Source organism: Bos mutus, chromosome 11, assembly GCF_027580195.1.
Source record: "Bos mutus isolate GX-2022 chromosome 11, NWIPB_WYAK_1.1, whole genome shotgun sequence".
Taxonomy (NCBI): domain Eukaryota; kingdom Metazoa; phylum Chordata; class Mammalia; order Artiodactyla; family Bovidae; genus Bos; species Bos mutus.
In genome coordinates this window covers 103267697-103288770 of record NC_091627.1, presented here as the reverse complement: position 1 = coordinate 103288770, position 21074 = coordinate 103267697, and the positions used below count along the sequence as shown (strand labels likewise).

The 21074-nt window shown below is 38.5% G+C and overlaps 1 protein-coding gene across 1 annotated transcript in view; it reads right to left on the bottom strand.

Moving 5' to 3' along the window:
- TMEM131 (transmembrane protein 131) overlaps nucleotides 1–21074 on the bottom strand; it is a 180851-nt gene that overhangs the window by 36975 nt on the left and 122802 nt on the right. Inside the window, 10 exon segments of the mRNA XM_070380002.1 lie at nucleotides 123–227; nucleotides 3252–3386; nucleotides 3488–3598; nucleotides 4576–4746; nucleotides 4836–4989; nucleotides 5815–5923; nucleotides 9301–9409; nucleotides 18254–18315; nucleotides 19218–19274; nucleotides 19366–19516. Of these exon segments, the coding sequence (XP_070236103.1) occupies nucleotides 123–227; nucleotides 3252–3386; nucleotides 3488–3598; nucleotides 4576–4746; nucleotides 4836–4989; nucleotides 5815–5923; nucleotides 9301–9409; nucleotides 18254–18315; nucleotides 19218–19274; nucleotides 19366–19516 (1164 nt within the window).

The following is a 21074-nucleotide window of genomic DNA, read 5'->3' as shown; positions in this document are numbered from 1 at the left end:
TTTAAAAGTATCAAATAGGTAAACTGTAACTTTTTGAATAAACTTAGTTATAAAAACAAAAAAAGGACTGAATTTTTCAGAAAGACCCCACTGACCTGAATCCCCGTAAATAAAGTCCTTACCTCATAGTCTGTCGTGATCTGTATAGCCCCATCATGAATTCCTTCCAGTTTTTTTGCAGTAAGTTTGACTCTGAACACTGCAAAGTATCCTGAAGCTAGTATTACCTGTATGGAGTAGAAATTACATCCTTCGTTAGCCTTGCTAATTGAAGTTTTCTATTAAAATGGAAAAGAAAGCTACAAAAACCCTTCAGTTTTAAATCAGTGTTAACTCATATAGGTTAGGAATTCAAAATCCTAACTAACATACAATTAACACATCATCATGTACAAATATCTCAAAGTAAATAACGCCCATCTCTGGATGTTTATCTATTATATTTATTCCATGGGCTACTGAGAATACTGGTTCCCCAAGGGACAGCTGAATTCTCAGCTGCTAAGTTGGGGAGAGGTGTGGGCCTCATCCCCCAGTCATATACCTGCATGGTCAAAGGGAGCGCAGGCTACAGCAGACGGATACAGCCTTCCCCTACCCTTCAGAAGCCACGTCAGGGCACAGAAGCCACGTCAGGGCACAAGTACACACAAAGTTGGTTCTGCTTCCAGTTCTGAATTTAACTTTGGCGTGTTAATACCCATGTCTTCAGATCAACTGAGACTGGGTCACACGAAAACATCAAAAAATCAAGGAAAGAAGGAAAAGTTAAGCAAAGCAATTTTGAAAGAAAGCAGAACGCAGAACATGGATCTTACTTATTTTCTCAATTATTTCTCAATTATTTTCTGCTGATATTTCTGGTGCTTAATCTTTTCAATCGAGAAACTTCCAAAAAAACATGAAATTCATTTTGTGAAGTTGTACTTTAGTCAGTAGTAGTTATACTTTACCTAGAATTTACATTTACCTCAAAATAACAAATGTGGGTATACCAAACATATCCACTTCCCCCCTTTAGAAGCATTTCTATGTTGGTTTTATGCATTTCTAATGTTTTCATCATGACTGTGACCACCCCAATCAGAGCATGTGTCTGAAGAGCATGGAGAGTTGTTGACAGTGTGTGTTTCCTAAGGAACAGGACGCTCATTTAGTTCATATGTTTGGCTTTTTGGAAAATAGCTGGACAACAGTTGAAAGTTTACAACTTAAACTTTACAAATTACAAACTTAAAAAAAAATCCACATTTTGCAGAGTTGTTATTTTGAAGCTGGCAACTCACTACAACTTCCTATTTTAAGTAAGGAAGGGTTCATACAAATGATCTCATCTTTCTATCCCTTGGTTCTTATATTTATGTAGTTTCTTTTTAAGTTTTTATCTTGTACTGGGGTACAGCCCATTAACAATGCTGGGAGAGTTTCAGGTGCACACAGAAGGACTCAGCCATGCACATACATGTATCCATTCTCCCCAAACTCCTCTCCCATCCAGGCTGCCACAAAACAGTGAGCAGAGTTCCCTGTGCTGTACAGAAGGCCCTTGATGGTTATCCACTTTAAATATGGCAGTGTGTACATGCCCATCTCTTATATTCATATAGTTTTATATAAAAGTGAATTCTAAAACCCTAAAGTTTCCAGCAGGTTTCATGTTACTGAGTGGACCCCTCAAACACTTTAAATAAGTGTTAACATGTGCTATTGTAGGAGGAAATGATCCAGAGTCCTAAGATTATTAATTTATAATGTATTATGAAAAACAGTATAATTCAACCATCTCGGATTAGATCTACATACAATTTTACTTTAACTTCGTTGTTGAACATATTAATAGCTGGTCTCATTATTATCCTTTTCCAGCATTCCATTTGTATTAAAAATAAAATCTCAGCTGGAGTGACAAATATTACTTGTCATGGGCATATTCTTTTTTGTTTTAAAAGGAGACTTTATTTATGAGTCAAATTTAAAACATCATAAATTATTAAAATACAAATACCCAACACCCATGTATCCATCACAATATCTGTATGGAGCTTGAATGCCACACAGCTGCAATTAGAATACACATTATCCAGTATACACATTATCCAGTACTGTTTCCCACTTTTTCATAAGTCCTTTTTCAAATTTTTTACATACAATCCTACTTACAGCTTATCTGCTTTAATATGCAACCATAAAATTGCGACTTTATACATTTGGTTGTGGTTATCTGCAATTATTACTACTACTATCACAAACATCTGCATTCTCACCACTTCTGGCTCTTTAAATGACTTCCACAGGAAGAAGTCCCAGGAGTGGTATACATTGCCAAATTATTCTCTAAAAAACCTGTTTTGGGGAATCTTTCTCATACAAAATGTTTAAATACGTTTTTATGGCCTATGGCATTCCATGGAAAGGTCTTTGTCAACAATCTCTGTGCATAAGGACATCTGCTTTTCCTTCTGTAAAACTGCCATGAGGAGTTCTATCCTAACCTTCAGAGGAGGTTATATTCTGCTCCTTCCAAGTCGCACAGGTGATTCTACTAACTCTGCTCTGAGTAAGTTTAAACTCTGAGATCGCTTTTCAGCAGTGGTGAGGGCCTAGACTGATACATTCACTTGCTCTTGTCTCATGTACTTTTATGACCAACTGTACGTAAGACAGAGTAAAAGTGTATGGGGAGAGCCACACAGAGATCAAACAAATGCTGTTTGTCTCACTGATACTGTCTTCCATCAATACAGAGAACTGAACAGAAGCAGTACTGCAGAACTGAAAACAACTTCTACTAACCTGCAGGGTTCTTTCTCTTGCCTAGTGAACTCAATGAACAGACTCAGTTTAGCACCCATGGAAACTTCTCCTGTAATGGTACCTGTGCTCTATCTTAACTCCTTTGAGTCTCAAGTGCTCTCATCATGAAAGCAGTGAGTTTAAGTAGATTACCTATAAGGTCCTTTCCACATCAAATAGCCAATGCTGTTATGAATCTCATAATATTTCGAGGAGGGACCTCCCTGGTCATCCAGGGGCTAAGACTCTGTGCTCCCAATGCAGGGGGGCCTGGGTTTGATCCCTGGTCAGGGAACTAGATCCCACTTGCCACAACTAAGAGTTCACATGCTGCAACTAAGACCCAGCACAGTCAAATAAATAAATTAATATTAAAAATAATACCATGAGGAATAGTCTTCTATTTGCGATTTAGACACACATCTAAGCTTAAGGAAACAATAGAAAAGTTTACTTACCGATGACTGGTCTGATAGAGAGGATTTTTCAAACTCTGGAAGGCTTGAGATGATTGTAGTTCTATTGCCTCTTTCAGTAGCTACGAGTTCTATTGATAAACCATCTCCTATAATATGCCAGCTTTTTATAGCCAACTTAAAAGAGAAAGATATGGAAGCAATTATTGCAGCACTATAACTGCAGCATAAAATCTCTAAATGTGATTTAGAATAACAACAGATTTTTCTTTTCTTACCTCAATTGGATTGCTGTTTATAATGGCAAATAAAATATTACTTGCTTCTGTTGCACTCAGTATACCAAAATCTATGAAACGTTCTTCTATTTTGGGGGGTAATACAAAGTACTGGAAAGACAGAAAAGAACTAGATTAGATGTAAAGTTACACTTATGTAACAGTAACACTTCAAGAAAAAGTTAACTATATTAAGGTACACTAAGGTTCCTACATTTTATGTAAATATACACATACATAATACATAATTAAGAACTTTGTATAATGGAAGTATTTTGAGTACTAGGTGAGATTAAGTGGAGCCCTGGAGATTTAGGCAAAAAGTCCCCAGTCTCAGCAGACTTCACGCATTCATGAAAGCAGCTACAAGCCAGCAATCATTTAAGCAGAAGAAATGCAGAAGAAGTGTCAGTGGTATGATACCGCAGGTCCCTTTGGTTCTAAAGTTCTTACTGATGCTAGGTTTTTGGAGGACCACACTTCTTATCTTTTTGCTTTCATCTTTTGCATCTATCAGTTTTCTTTCTTTCCCAAACTTCTTTCATGGATTACCCTAAGGACAACTTTGCTTGGGGTTCCCCCACCTGCCTTGGCTTATTTTCTGTATTAGAAAGACTTCTGTTTCCTTTCCTGCAGTTATTTAGATGACTATTCCATCTGTGTCTTTCTACCCGATTCCCTGTTTCTTATCTGATTTCTTCTCTTCAGTCTTCTGTTTTCAGTTTTGGTCACCTCTTCCCTACATAATTCCCTTTTCACTTGCCCTGTAGTATTTTTTAATTTTTTTTTGCTTATTATGTTTCTTCTGCTTAGTTTGTTTTTAGCTTTTAACCATTTAAAAGCAAAATCAAGAGGAGTGGACCTGATCTAAACAGAGGTGTAGCTAGAGAGGTCAACTGAGTCATGAGGAGATACAGCTGCTGGGAGGGTGAACATCTTGGAAGCACAGACTAGGGAGGAATTACAACAACTTGCTAAGTACAAAAACAGCAAAATTTAAGTGTCTGCAACACAACTACTTAATAGTAGCTGAAAACAACAAAGATGTGGAGGGAGTTTAAATTTTAAAAGGCAGGTAACATACTTACATCTAAAAAGCCTGTATATACCCGCACAGGTAAGTGAAACTTAGAGGCATTGGTAATAAGTAAAATATTGTTATCTATGTGCATGGACGATGTGGATGGCATAAAAAATAGAGTAAAAATGTAGCCTGATCCATTTGGTAGAATTAAGACTGGTTTGCTGAAGTTGTGAACCTAGGGGATGATGGGAGAGAAAAAACCATGTCAGTACCGTTTGCTTGGGAGACTGGTAAAATCAAAAGTATGAGGGGTCAGAAACATACTTTAAACATTGTTTTGGCTTCTTCTGGTAGCAACACATCATGAATGAGGATCGCAAAGCTGAAAGTGTTAGTAAGGTAAATTGGCCTTTCCACAGGATCAGCAGGACTGTCTCGAATGTGAAATAATGTTGCAGCGTGATCAAATCCCAAATAACTATTTGAAAAAAACAAAAACAAATCATTTTTATTTTCACATGTTAATTTATAATGCAAGTTCTTTAGTGGTGTGTAATAATTTACGTTTAGCAGTAAGGACTGTTGTTAGAGAATTAAGACTATAAATATTTTAGTGATTGACCATATGATTTAAAAGAAAATTTATTATAGTGTAATAAAAAGAACTATTTGCTACCACATTATATGCAACCAAACAATGAACATCAAGAATGTACTAACAAAAAAAAGTTTTAAGCTATTAAAATAAAAAACAACATGTTCATCATTCAGTTGCAACCAGCTTTGTTAAAACAAGTCCCTACTAAGCTGGACATGAACCTATTACTGGTTAAAGTACAAAATGAACTACATATATTATTACCTATTTGTAAAAAGCTGTAATTTTAGAACAGTGTTTAATGGGTTTATAAAGGAATAAAAATGACTTTGTTTCAAGTGACAATATACTTTAATAAACAAGGTATAGTCATCTGCATGTTACAAAAATAATTACAGAAATGAAATGCTTCAAGTGATTTAAAAATCACAGATTCACTTTTCTATTGCATTATGGAATCATTAGGATTTCATTTAAGCCCAAATCATATCATCCCATTTACTTCTTTCTTCTAAAAGTAAAAAAATAAAAATAAAAAATGAACAAAATACAGAAGATTTTTCTCCTTTATGGCTGAAGTTTTTTTAATACTAATTCCATGGAGTTTATGTGAATTTGCCTACTACTTCTGCTAAAGTCAGAGTAGGAAAACAGAACTTACTGATTAGTAAAAAGTTACAAAGTTTATTTAAAACAGAAACTCACCCATCTAAAACCTCTGCTTGATATGGTATTTCAAGTTTAGAATAACTCTTTTCCTTTGCTTTCACAGTTATTTTCCCAGAAAACTGAGATGGTTTTTTCGCCTTTGATGCTGAAACGAAGCACAGAAGATAATCTGCCACCTTCTGCTACCAATGAGTTTACACAGAGGAGGATGAGGGTGACTCTGTGTGGATGGACAGAAGTCTTAAAAAGACAATGAGCTTTCAAACTGGCACACAGAATACAGTGACAACACTTTAAGTCAAATATCACATTTTCCATTCAAAAATGGAAAGATATTTCAATTTTCCTGGAATGGGATAAATAGGTAAGGAACTAGCAAGTGAATACCATTCAGGAGGGAAAATGCTATAATCTGAGCTATTTCTCTCTCACCATAAGCTCTGGCTTTACGTACAACAGGGATTGCTCAACCTTGGTGCTGTGAACATTTCAGGCCAGGTAAACTCTGCTGGCGGGTGGGGGGTGCGGTGGCGGTGGGGTGGCTGTCCTGTGCACTGTGGGATGTTGGGCAGTGCTGTCAAAACAGCTTCTATCTGTGAGACATCAGCTGCTTTACCCAAAAGTGTCTGCAGATGTTGCCAAATGTCCCCAAATTGAGAACTGTTGCTTCACAGCTAATTAAGAAATAACATTCCTTGTGTGGTCAGAATCTTGCTATAAATACCGATAAAGTAGCCTGGTGCAAGAAATGCCAAGAGTTATGAGACATACACTCTCCCTGCCATCATACTGTTCTCACAGATGAAGTTAAAACCTTTAAATTTTGGATCACTTGTGATTTTCCTTCTGGAATTACAGAAATAGTCAGTTGGATCCAATCTGGGTACCCATTAGATGTTCCTTTCAAAGCAAATAAAGAACCTGTTTATCTCCTTTAAAGTACTTCAGGAACACTTCCACTTATGAGAGGAATTTTATATGTAGGGTCTGCAAATGTGTGTTATCCAACTTTAGCATAAAAAAGGAACAAAATAATGGTATGACATCTAGTACGTGGCTGTGTACAGGCAGTGTGAATTCAGACTTTTACACCTCCCATAAAGCCCCATTTCCTTCTGTTTACTGTACAGCCGTTTCTGGATGCTTATTTTTTTTTTTTGCTATTTATTCTGACATAAGGCCTGGTGGCTGCCGTCTATGGGGTAGCACAGAGTTGAACACGACTGGAGCGACTTAGCAGCAGCAGCAAGGTTGGTAACAAGGGCCATAATTTAGGCATTTCATAGTACCTTATCATGGAGAAGGCAATGGCACCCCACTCCAGTACTCCGGCCTGGCAAATCCCATGGACGGAGGAGCCTGGTGGCCTGCAGTCCATGGGGTCGCTAAGAGTCGGACACGACTGAGCGACTTCACTTTCACTTTTCACTTTCATGCATTGGAGAAGGAAATGGCAACCCACTCCAGTGTTCTTGCCTGGAGAATCCCAGGGACGGGGGAGCCTGGTGGGCTGCCATCTATGGGGCTGCACAAAGTCGGACACGACTGAAGCGACTTAGCTGCAGTAGCACCTTATCAAGTTATATTTTAGCAAAAGTGGTTAGTGTCAAGAAAATTCAGTTAAAAATCATAAGGAATCATGACTTTAAGAGACAAATGATTACATGGTAAGTCAACATTGCAGAGTGAATATTCGTGGCACGTTCTGAAATTTTTATGTTTATTTTTATAATTAATTAATTTGGCTGTGCTGTGGGGCTTGTGGAATCTTAGCATCCCAACCAAGACTGAACCAGGGCTATGGCAGTGAAAGTGCTGAATCCTAACCACTGGACCGCCAGGGAATTCCCCCTGAACATTTTCAAAGTTAAGTGAAAAGTGCATTTCTTGATTGATGATTTTCACAGGAATCTCAGTATTGAGATTTGTATTGTAATCTAGGGGTGGTGGTGGGGAAGGAGGGAGCAAGTGTGAAGTGGAGGGATTTTTCCATGATGATGAAAACCACTTTCAAAGATGAGGGGGAGGAGAAGCAGAGGAAACCTCTCCTCTCCCACCTTCACCTTGAGCTTCTTGAAAATGGGCCCTTGCAGAATAAATCTGCCAGTTTTTATAACAAATAAAAAGCACTTTTAAGAAATGTAGCACTTTCTTTAAAAGATGCCTTCTCTTGTCTTTGTGCTAAATTTTACATAATTTCTTTAAGAAACACTTATTTTAGACTCTGTGATCTCAGAAGAACCACCACTCCTGACATTCATTTATGAGTGGGAGCAGTCACCAGGCTGTCAGCACAGGCGCTGGAGAAGGGCGAGGGGCACCACACAGCACAGCTGCACTGCCCTAGTGTGTGCCCTGGCCTTCTTGGACTTAGCAGATCTGTCTGTTCTTAGGGTCAGAAACTCTTTCTCAGTAAGGGAAGGCAATGTACTTGCTGATACTGACACTGATAACTGGCGGTCATGGCTGGTGTCAGAAGACCACTCATCACACATTTGGAAATATCTGTGCCATCAAGCCTTCAATACGGATTATTTTTTGACAGCTGGTTTATGAAAGTGCGCCATGTGTATAATCTCAATTTCTTCAGGCGTTTTCTCTGAGCTTGTGGGATGAATGCTGTGTTGGCAGCCAAGTGTGCAGCTGCTCCAGGCCTTCCATGTGAGAGGAGTGAGCACAGATACCTCACAGACACTGGCCCCACTCAGGGGGGTCCGCAGTGGCCAAACATTCTCTCCTGATGAGGAGCTTAGCTATAAAATGTGGATTATGAGCAAAGATGGCTTTATCATGAGGCCAAAGCTCAAGCTTCAGGGCTCCTCACTTGGATAGGCCATTATGAGAAAAGCCCCATTTGGAGTTTCAGCTTTCATTAAATTTAATCACACATTTAGACAGCCATTAAGTTACTACTCAAAACATTTTATGATAGCAAATGCAGTACATCTTCTAATTAAGTAGGCAAAACTGAATAAAAACCTATTAAAACAAGCTAAAGTCTGAGTTAACAGTTCAAAAGTCAAAATACACAATATACATGCTTGAAATAACTGTTATTTAACTTGACAATTCTACGATAAAGGCTGTCATTTTAGTTTAGATAGGACTGCCTGCCTTGTTTATAAAAGCCAAAATATGGAAATGTTACAGAAAATACTTTACTTCTGCTCTAAAATTCAAATGTGCTTCTGAAATTCAAGTATGTATCAATTACAAAAATTAATGACTTCATAATTAAGACAAAGCTTAATAGATACGTATATGAAAGAGCCTAGATTAAAAAAAATTTAATTGCAATCCTAATGTATTTGCTAATACTAATTCAGGTTTATGAAATTATAATATTTACTTTCAAGAAACAATCAAATAAGAGTTCATGATGGTTTACAAGAAAAACCAATCTGACTAGTATTATAAAATCTAACTGTAAAATGGTCTGGGTTTTTATATTAAGATGTCAACACAGATGTCGTCTAAGTTATCAAAATAAGACCACTCTATTAGAAAAAGTTGAATACTTACCATCAAAACTAATACTTGCTACCTTGGTATATTTACTTTCTGAAGCTTTTAATGTAATTGGTTTAAAGTGTACAGTGATAGCATCATTTTGTGGTGTAGGTCGAACACTCTGCAAAGAGAAAAATTTACACTGCATTATTTTAGTCTAGTGGTCCAGTTTATACTGAAAAGTGTACTGGAAAAGTGAAGCAGAATCAAAATCTGAAAAGTTTAAGTGGTCGCTTTAAATGGAGTAGGCTAAATGATAAAATCTCAATTTCAATAGACAGTCTTTATGAAATAAAATGATGACCAGAAGGAAAAATGTGTGATAGATAAGTATTAAAAAATCTAAAGTCAAACTAGGGAAATGAGTATAAATATATAATAAAGAAAAAAGGTATTTCTTTTTAAAATGAATGTCTAATTCACATATAAGAAAAGAGGATCTTCAGGGTTTACAACAGGGGCTGAGGGGCTGAATGGTGAAGTGGATGGCAGGAATGTGCAACCTAAAACAGGTCAGAATGCTTTCAACTTAAAAGAGTTGAATTTAAGAGAGTTTGAATTTTCTATTCAAAAAGCTAAGCTTCCCAGGTGGCTCAGTGGCAAAGAATCTGCTTGCCAATGCACAAGATGCAAGAGACACAGGTTCAATCCCTGGGTCAGAAAGATTCCCTGTGGTTTGCAAAAGAGTTGGAGATGACTTAGTGACTAAGCAACAAACGTGCCTAAAGAGAAAGAAGGACAGTCCTTTGAAGGCACAAGAAGCATCTTAGGAGAGTGAGAGGAAACGCTGTCGCTCGCACCATGTTCAATCACAGGAAAACAAAGTTGCTTACCTACAGAGATGACAGATACTGCTTCTGAGTTCCAGTCAGCCCCTCCCATTGCTGGTCAGTGACTCAGCTGTCAGGGTGTCTTTACTGGGCCTCGGATGATGGTCCTCAGGAGGACCCTGTGGTTTTCTGTGCTGGAAATCTTAATTGCCTTAGCTCTTGGCTGCAGGCTCTCCCAGCATTTTATCTCTTTCTTCTTCTTTGAGAACTCTTACTTGGCTTCTGAATCACTAATAGGGGATGGGGGTGCTGATGGGTTCATATCAATATATTTGCTATCAATAATCCTGCTGTTATTAGCAGTCATTTAAAGTATGAATCTTCTCCTTCCTTGAAGGGTATGCATGTATATATGTATTGATATGTATTTTTAACAGTAAAACAAAGCAGCCTGACTATAAGATAACTGGAGAAAGTTCATTTGGTTTCGTCATACTATGCTACTATATTTTTTCAGAAGGAAAGGAAAGCAGTACAGAAACCCAGAGTGATGAGTTTACAACAAAAGAATTTTAACTATTTAACCTGCAGTGTAAATTTCTGTAAGCTGCAATTTACTCTGGGCCATGTTTCTTCCTGTAAAATTGTAGGGGACGGGATTAGGTTATTTTCTAAGTTTCCATCAGGGGCTTCCCTGGTGGTTCAGTGGTAAAGAATCCACTTGCCAATGCAGATGTAGGTTCAATTCCTGGGTCAGGAATATACCCTGGAGAAGAAAATGACAACCCACTCCAGTGTCTTGCCTGAGAAATCCATGCCTGGCTACAGTCCAAGGGGTAGCAAAAGAGCTGGACATGAGTCAGCAACTAAACAACAACAACAAAGTTTTCATCTATCTAAAAAATGTGATTCTATTAATTTTGCTGTTTTTCTTAGAATTAGTTGTATTTATCCTGAGGGCTTCCCTGGTGGCTCAGACGGTAAAAGCGTCTGCCTGCAATGCGGGAGACCTGGGTTCGATTCCTGGGTCAGGAAGATCCCCTGGAGAAGGAAATGGCAATCCATTCCAGCACTCTTGCCTGGAAAATCCCACGGACGGAGGAGCCTGATAGGCTACAAGTCCATGGGGTCGCAAAGAGTCGGACACAACTGAGCGACTTCACTTTCACTTTCTTTTCATCCCGAGGTCAGGGTTTATTTTGAGAAATGATCACGTAAAGCTTTGTAGTTTACAGAGGACACATTTGGTCCCTAATTCTTTCACTTGCTCTGTTGACTGTGATACAGCAGCAATGGAACCTTGACCATTTTCAAACACGCTTAAAGACTGTAAGCTGCAGTTCATCAGTAGTAAGCACGAGCCTATGACAGAAACAGCTAAGCAATGGTACTTCTTACCACACAGTCACTGTTAAGTAGTGACAACTTAGTTGATGATAAAAAATGCTTTTCTTGTATGAAACACACTTTAAGACTTTCCTTACCAGAGGAAAAGTTTATATCCGTATTATTAATATTACCTTAAAATAATAGTCATATGATTTTACCAATAGTAGTATTACTAATAGTAATATTATTTACACTAATAGTATTCAATTGACTCATGTTTTGTACAAATGGTCTGAAGTGTTCACTTACTACCATTCAAAGAAAAAATACCCCAATCAGTTAAAAACCCGTTTTTCAAGGAAACAAAAACAAAGCAAAACAAACGAAAGACTTAAACAGTTGGCTCATTCTGGTGGCTTTAAATGAAAAGTAATAATCAGAAACTTGTAATAAGCATATTTATACTAACAATATATTTCAGCATCAGTCACTAACTGTTGTTTACTTAAAGATAATTGAGAAGTGGAAAAAATGTGGCAAGATTCCCAGGAAAGGCAGCTTGCATAGGCTCTAAATATAGTTCCAGTCTTTCTCACGACATTCATACCCAACTAAGCTCAGTAACTCTCAAGTGAGACACCAGGCCCAGGACATTCTGAAACGACTCAACTGCTTTAAGCAAGCAAGCAAAAAAAAAAAAAAAAAAAAAAAACACCCTTCTGGTATACAGCAATTGTATTGTTAATAGTAGGTGCACAGATTTTCTAAGGCTCACATCAAGTTGACAAAGGTAAAATTTAAGAACATCTGTGATTTCTTATTAATTAGCAAGGAAACATCATACAAAGGTGTTTTAAGACATCTCAAGCAAACTTACTCCATTATTTATACAGCATTAATGTTTTATAAATGTTGAGGAAAACTATATTTTCAAAGTTGCACTATAGATGTGCTGTGTCAGGAAGGCTCGAACCTGGGTATCTTGCTTACTGATGGTGAGGAGCTTATATTAGGAATTGCTTACTTTAGTGTGTGTGTGTGGTCAGTCATGTCAGACTCTTTGTGACACCATGGACTGTAGCCCATCAGAGTCCTCTATCCATGGGATTTTCCAGGCAAGAATACTGGAGTGGGTTGCCATTTCCTTCTCCAGGGGATCTTCCCAAACCGCATCTCCTGCATTGGCAGGTGGAATCTTTACCACTGCTCCACCTGGGAAGTAGTCTTATATCTTGAAAAGTGAAGAGACACTGAATTCCCTGAAGGGAGGGAGGCAGGGACCTTTCTCATATGCACCAGTCTGTAGGTCTGGCATACTACGGAAGAACCCTGGGAAGGTATCTTAATACTCAGTTTCCATGGCAGACGGGTCCATCCCCTGGCTGATCAGGCAAGAAGTCCAAGCTATCATCATCTCTCAACTGGACCACTGCAACAGATTTTTAACCTTCTTCAGTTCATTCTCTAAAAAGCAGCTACAGTGACTTTAATAACACATAGATCAAATGATATCACATCCTTGCTTAAAATTCCGTAATTTTCCATTGCCCTTATAGTAAAACCAAAACCCCTCCCAGGAGCCCGGGAAACCCTGCTCGACCCTCCAGCCCGTCTTTTGCATCTGAGCCCAGTGAGTTTCAACATTTGCAGCTGCCCCTCAGGTCTTTGCACTTGCTCATCCCTGTGATGGAACACTTGTCCACCAGCTCTGCTTTCCTTATGGGGGCCTGCTTCTCACTCTTCAGTTACTACCTCAAATGTCAGCTCCTCAGAGACAGCACTACCTAAACCAACTCCTTCCTCGACTTACACGCCATTCGGTTTATTTCTCAGTTTACAATAATGTTGCATACCTGTTTGTCTCCCAGCTAAAAAAAAATGAGCTCAGTAAGGGCAAGACCTTGGTTCCCTGCTGTATCCTGAGTAGTCAGCACAGAAGCTGGCATACAGCTGATACTGAATATTTACTGAATGAGTGGATGAGGCAGTGAATGAATGAATGAGGAAATAAGTCTACCATAACACAAGCAAGAGTATAGGCTTCAGATGTTAGAAGAAAACATACACAGGTAGGCACAGATGTAGATCTAGGACAGGTACATAAACCAATAGGCTTTTAATAGGAATACTGAATATAAAATCAAAATGATATAGTCATAAAAACTTGATTGATAAGTATACCTAATATACTTTCAAGTAACTTTTGCATTTAATATGCCAGCAAATTTGGAAAACTCAGCAGTGGCCACAGGACTGGAAAAGGTCAGTTTTCATTCCAATCCCAAGGAAAGGCAATGCCAAAGAATGCTCAAACTACCGCACAATTGCACTCATCTCACACACTGGCAAAGTAATCCTCAAAATTCTCCAAGCCAGGCTTCAACAGTACATGAACCGTGAACTTCCAGATGTTCAAGCTGGTTTTAGAAAAGGCAGAGGAACCAGAGATCAAATTGCTAACATCTGCTGGATCATCAAAAAGAGAGTTCCAAAAAAACTCACCTGCTTTATTGACTATGCCAAAGCCTTTGACTGTGTGGATCACAATAAACTCTGGAAAATTCTTAAAGAGATGGGAATACCAGACCACCTGACCTGCCTCCTGAGAAATCTGTATGCAGGTCAAGAAGCAACAATTAGAACTGGACATGGAACAACAGACTGGTTCCAAATACGAAAAGGAGTACATCAAGGCTGTATATTGTCATCCTGCTTATTTAACTTATATGCAGAGCATATCATGCGAAATGCCGGGCTGGATGAAGCACAAGCTGGAATCAAGATTGCTGGGAGAAATATCAATAACCTCAGATACACAGATAATACCACCCTTACGGCAGAAAGCAAAGAAGAACTAAAGAGCCTCTTGATGAAAGTGGAGTTAAAAAGTAGGCTTAAAACTCAACATTCAGAAAACTAAGATCATGGTATCTAGTCTTATCACTTTATGGCAAATAGACAGGGTAACAATGGAAACAGTGACAGACTTTATTTTTTGGGCTCCAAAATCACTGCAGATGGTGACTGTGGCCAAGACATTAAAAGACACTTGCTCCTTGGAAGAAAAGTTATGACCAACCTAGACAGCATAATAAAAAGCAGAGACATTACTTTGCCAGCAAAGGTCCATCTAGTCAAAGCTATGGTTTTTCCAGTGGTCATGGGACAGATGTGAGAGTTGGACTATAAAGAAAGCTGAAAGCCAAAGAATTGATGCTTTTGAACTGTGCTGCTGGAGAAGATTCTTGAGAGTCTCTTGGACTGCAAGGAGATCCAACTAGTCAATCCTAAAGGAAATCAGTCCTGAATATTCACTGGAAGGACTGATGCTGAAGCTAAAACTCCCAATACTTTGGCTGCCTGATGCAAAAACTGATTCACTGGAAAAGACCCAGATGCTGGGAAAGATTGAAGGCAGGAGGAGAAGGGGACGACAGAGAATGAGATGGTTGGATGGCATCACCGACTCAAAGGATGGTGAGTTTGAGCAAGCTTCGGGAGTTTGTGATGGACAGGGAAGCCTGGCATGCTGCAGTCCATGGGGTCGCAAAGAGCTGGACACGACTGAGGGAACTGAATTTTTGCATTTTATATAGCTGAATTTAGTTACTTTAAAAGGTCTGACTCATTTTCCCTATTTGGAAAAGAAGGACCTGTGTATCTTACAGGAGAGTTGCATCAAATAAGATAATCCATGTAAAGAACTTACCATAAAGCCTAACTCATGGTAAGAGCAAAAATGTTCACTTACAATGTATTCTAAAACTCCTTAATAAAAGAGAAAAGTAGGAACGTGGGCCTATTTATACTTATGTTTACTATAAATGAATTAAATAGTAAATTTTTTTCATTCACATTCTTAGAATTGCTGATTTCATTTTTCTAGAAAATGTTTATTTTTCAAGACATTTGGGTCCATTCATTGTATGTAAAAAGTTAGACCAGAATGTGTGGGCTAAGAAAAGGCACCTCCCCAATAAACGTCTGAAGTGAAATGAAATTCACTGAGTTGTGTCCCACTCTTTGTGACCCCATGGACTGTAGCCAGCCAGGCTCCTCTGTCCATGGAACTCTCCAGGCCAAGAATACTGACTCTGGATCTCCTGCATTGCAGGCAGATTCTTTTACCATTTGAGCCACCAGGGAAGCCCCCAAGCCTGTACATATGGAGACAGGACTTCAGGCCTGAAATCTGCCCAACAAGCATGAGAGCTCCTACACTGTGCGAGACAATCCACAGGATCAAAGAAACCAGTAAGAGACAGACAGCAGGCAGAACACACACAAAATAATAACAATTATCTGATGTCTCAAACTGGGGCAACAGCAGGCCCTGCACCCACAGCCAAGAGTCTGACCTGTACGCACGTGCGCGACTGGCTTTAAAGGGGACTCCCAGAATGAAGCCAGATGGTGAGTTTCAGGAGGTCCTGCAGAGGCCAGGCCTCTAGCATGTGGGCAGGAAAGGGAGGTGTGCACACAGCATCACGTATGTGGTAACTGTGCTCCTTGCTGCCAGCTGGGCTCCAGAAGAAATTCTGGACCCAGAAGTTCAGAGAACAAAAGCAGGCTGTAGCCAAAGCAACCTGGATAGACTGAGCAGAAAGAGTCACATCCCATGACAGAGGAGACTCTGATACACTACACTGGAAAAGTCTGAAGAAAAAGAATCACAACTCCGAGTATAAAGTGAGATTCTGAAATGTTATAATAGAGTGGTGATTCTTAGGCCTTTTCATTTCCCTGGTAAAACCTGAAATGTGTGTCTGTGTCTGTAAGGAAGTCTAACTTTTTATTTTTGCAAATGTGAGGATGTTGGGGATGAGGGGAAAAAGGAGAAATTCCTACTCTCTTCTACCTTTGTTCATAAAACAAAGGGTAGTTTAATGTTGAACCAAAAAATAATAGAGGAATTTAACAAAACCAAAGGTTGGTCCTCTGAAAGGGTCGACAAAAGTGACAAACCTTTGGAGAGACTGAAAATTGTTTTAAATAGAGAGGAGACACAATTTCTAAAATCAAGAATGGAAGGTGGGCCATTACTGTCTACCTCACAGAAAATAAGAGCTTTATAAGTAAACACTGAACAATGGTATGCCAACAAATTAGGTAACTTAGATGAAATGAAAAACTTCCTAGAAAGACAGAAGCTACTGAAACTGGCTCCAGAAGAAATAGAAAATCTGAATAGGCCTATAGCAAGTAAAGAGATTGAATTAATAATTTTAAAACATTCCATGAACAAAAGTTTAGGTCCAGATGACTTCACTGGTGAATTCCACCAAACATTTAAAGAAGAATTAACACCAATCCTTCACAAATTCTCCCCAAAAACAGAAGAGGAAAGAATACTTTCCCACTCATTCTATTAAACAAAACAAAACAAAACTCCAAACAATCCTCCCCAACTATGTATTAGCTTTATTTATAAAACAACAAATATTTTAACGTCAAAGAAGTAAGTATATTATATCAGAATGGTCCTTATCCAGAAAGGGTGTTTATAACTTTATGTTAATTATGTTGACATATACACACACTCATATTTTTATAAACATTTACACTGCTCATTTTTCTATAGACTCGTGAAAACTTCAATACAGATTAAATAATCCCTAACCCCTTAATATAGCAACAATAGTCAGCATTCTGTTTGTTTGTTTTTTAAAGAAAAATACATTATCAGGGTGGCAGGGTCAAAGGAGCTGTTTCTTGTCATCTATGGAAGGGTCCCGGCCCTTGAAGACCTCCCTGAGGAGCAGGGGCCTGAACCCCAGTATACTTAGCAGGTCTAACACTGGAGTGGTAGGAACCGCAGGCTGGGGTAGTTTCAGCTCCACTGTATCCTAGGGGAAGCTCTTTACAGACTCCATTCCCCTAACTCACTCCCAATTCTCCTACCAAGCAAGAAATACTAGGTCATATGTCTGACAGGACACTGCTTAATCTACAACTCTCCCAGTAAGCAAGGTCACTGTGCATTAAAATGTGGCTGCCTGGGGTGACCATCTCTCCCATTACTTGGGGATTGTGTACCCTCTTCTTCTCGGTCTCTACTCCATCAGTTGGTGGTAAATTCTGGGTTTGGGTAGAAATGGACAATGGTTTCTAAGTCTCAAAGCCCATCTGATCTATCTCACTTTTATCAGAGTTCTCTGAATACAGGTTTTCTGACACCGGCACAGGTTATAATAAAAATACACTGCTTTCCTCCTCCACTATTCTCTGTGTAACTTGGGGACCTCACCTCCATGACCAGGAGGCGAGGTCATGGGCTAAAGCAAAATCTGGATACTCTAGCTCCCTCAAACCATCGCATGGCATGCCAATTCCACACAAGGCATCAAAGTCACTTGTTCCATGCGTATGCGTGAGACAGCGAGAGGACCCTGGTTCCAGCGTGCTACGGAGGTAACTATGGCCGATGCTAGTCAGAAGGGGCCCCTGTGTCACAGGTTAACAGCACTCGACCACTACCTATCACATCTCTCTGCTTCCTGATTTCTCCTTCCAACTCATCTGAATCTTATATCTCTTTTTTACTTAACCATACCTTAAGTCTAACAACCTATTTTTCTTTATACACAGCACACAGATCCTAGGATTCATCAGAATCCACAGGCCTAAATAGGAACCTCATGAACGCTAGTTCAGAGACCTTGGAGAAGACTGTTCACATGCCCTTCTCATCCTTAAAATCTGATCAGACAGGCAGAACAGGTTTCCTATACTCTATTTTGAACCAAAGTGTCACCAGGTCACCACAAAACAGATATCCTTTAGAGCAGGAGTTTATTTTATAACTTTGATATAAGTTTAAAAACAAAGAATATATAAATTAGGAAAAAATGTAAGCAAAAACTTACTGTTATTGGTACATCTTTTGTTCCTGAATTTAATAAATGAAGATTTAAAACTTTTGGTAGATCTGTTAAAATTAAGGAAAAGAAACATTTCTTAAAGTGGTATGTTTTCTATAACAAGTTAGAATCTTTCTCTTCTATCAGTTTAAATATATTTTAGAATGTGAAGTAGAATGACAATCACATTTATAAAAAGAATGTGACAATAACATTCCTAGACAGGAACTGCCTTACTTTTAAGGACAGTGAGTACTGTAAGAACTAAACAATCAGACCAAAAAACAAACTTTTTCAGTGAAATTGACATCATCACCAATCTTTCAGTTTTCCAGCAAAGCACAATGAAGCAATTCAATAAAGTACAATATGAAAGTATTATAGTAAAACCAAATCTAACCTTCAAGAATGGGTCTTCAATCCTAAACAACCAAATTTCAATTACATATGGCCCCATAGGAGGAAGCCTGTATTACATGCCTTCTTTTTTTATTTTAATAAATCCTCTTTGGTTATTTTCAATTTTAGAATTTGAATTCGTTCTCTGACCTCAGGGACTGATTTCTAACATTACATTATTATAATGCAACTGAATTAATCCATATCTAAACAAAAATTCAGAAGTAAATCTATTTCCTTTATTTTACAATTGAAAGATTTAGTATAATTAAATAGGTGAGAAACTGGATTAAGAAACTACTTTCTGCCTCAATCTTCCATTAAGAAGACTTGACTTAAGTTATCCATGACACTGCTTTCCCATCTGGTAAGCAATGGCATCCCTCAGAAGAATGGGGTGTAAACCCCTAAGGGCTCTGACTTCCCAGAAGCAGACTTCTAAAGATCATGTAATACACTGAGAAATAACTTTCAAAGCTGAACTAATTACAGAGGAGTTAAAGGAGAGCCATTTAGCGATGAATACAGGGATTTTTAAAAAAGACTTCATGACACTATCTCTTTTTTTTACCTTGTGTTCGCAGTGTGCCAAAATCTAACATTTCAGTTGAGGAATAAATTCCAGGAGCTTGGAAAAAAGAAGAGTACACAATTATATTTCATCTTGCCAGAGTAAGATGTGCTGAAGACAAACCATGCTCCTTTAGTCATCCACTCACCTGTTGTGACTTCCACTTCAACCGGAAGGATGATAAACTCCGTGCTGTCTGAAGCATTTGTCTTTATTCTTATGAAAGCTGTGTGATTATCTGCTTCTCTAGATGAAAAACTGGCTCTCATCACTCCCTTGGTTTCATAAGGAGGAATTTCCTGACAAGTTAACAGACCAGAATGTAGCAAAACCACTACAGTTTATTGAATAAGATGACATCACCTAAAAGATGCATTATTATTTTATATAGAAAAAAATACTGCCAATTAAACAAACACATTCACTTCACTGATTATACTGCACAGTCCAATTTTGGAGGATGTTAAATGATACAAATGTGTGTATCTTAAAATTGATGAAGTTTGGTATATAAATTTGAGCAAAACAAAAGAGAGATAAAATTATATGAAAACAAACTGTCAGCTGCAAAGCCATCATTAAAAGGTAGAGTCCAATTTTTTTGCTGTATTGGTGTGCTTGTTTAGAGGAGTTCAGTCCAAATCCTCTAAACAATAAACACATCACCATCAAAGAGAAACTGCTTTCCCAGACATTCACAGGACTCTCTTTAAATGATAACTAAATGGAACACAGACTTGGCTCTCCTTTCATTTAAAACCTAACAGAACAAGCTTCCCAAGCAAATCCACAGTTCAACAAATGTGTTCAGTAAGGCTCTTAGCGTGTAAAGTAGGATAACTTTTTAGGTTCGTAAAAACATACATATACACTAGAGGGAAGAGAAAAAAACATATACACTAGAAGGAAGAGGCACTGGAAAAAAAACTTTTTTTTGAGGTACAAATTTTTTCCTGCTTTTATAATAAACTGGCTTCACTGGGCAGAGTTTCAGAGTTTCTCTGCACATACCTTTTGGCCTATTTTAGGAAATCCCTGTGGTTCAGAATGTACTGGTCTTCATTTACCTCCATTCTCTTAACTTTCTAGACTCAAAGTAGAAAAGAGGTGACTGGAACCCTCTCGGGGCCATGAGAGACGGATCGCCCACACCCCCATCTCCAGGAGCTGACTGGGGTTTGCTCACTGAAACAGGCTGGGAGTGAGGTCAAGGCCAGCTGCCTTCTCTAGGCCAATCCCACCCTAGATTTGTAGGAATAAGAATCACTATTTTTTCTTGTAGCTGCTAAGAATATTAAAGCAATTTTCCATGTCTGCTACATTACAGTTCTTAATTAGAAATCTGAATTCTCTAATGTTTATTAGAATCCACTTCAGCGTGTGTGCCAAGTTGCTTCAGTCGTGTCCAACTCTTTGTGACTCTATGAACCGTACCCGCCAGGCTCCTCTGTCCATGGGATTCTCCAGGCAAAAATACTGGAGTGAGTTGCCATGCCCTCCTCCAGGGGATTTTCCCCCAGGGATTCAACCTGCGTTTCTGATGTCCCCTGCATTAGCAGGCAGGTTCTTTACCACTAGCGCCACCTGGGAAGCCCATCACAGTAAATTCTTAGTTCTTCTATTTAGAATTATAACACGAATTTAATACCTTATAATCAATTATATAAAGCATTGCTTTATACACAATTTCTCCCAAAGTCTTTTCAAACAAAATCATAATTTCAAGGCAAAACACTTTTGTGAAAGGATATAAAAAGGCTGTCCATTACATACCTTTCTACTAGCTAGAGTGTTTCTATATCTTAGGAGTTAACTTAGTCACTGACAATTTGGTTTCTAAATGTTCAAGTTAACATC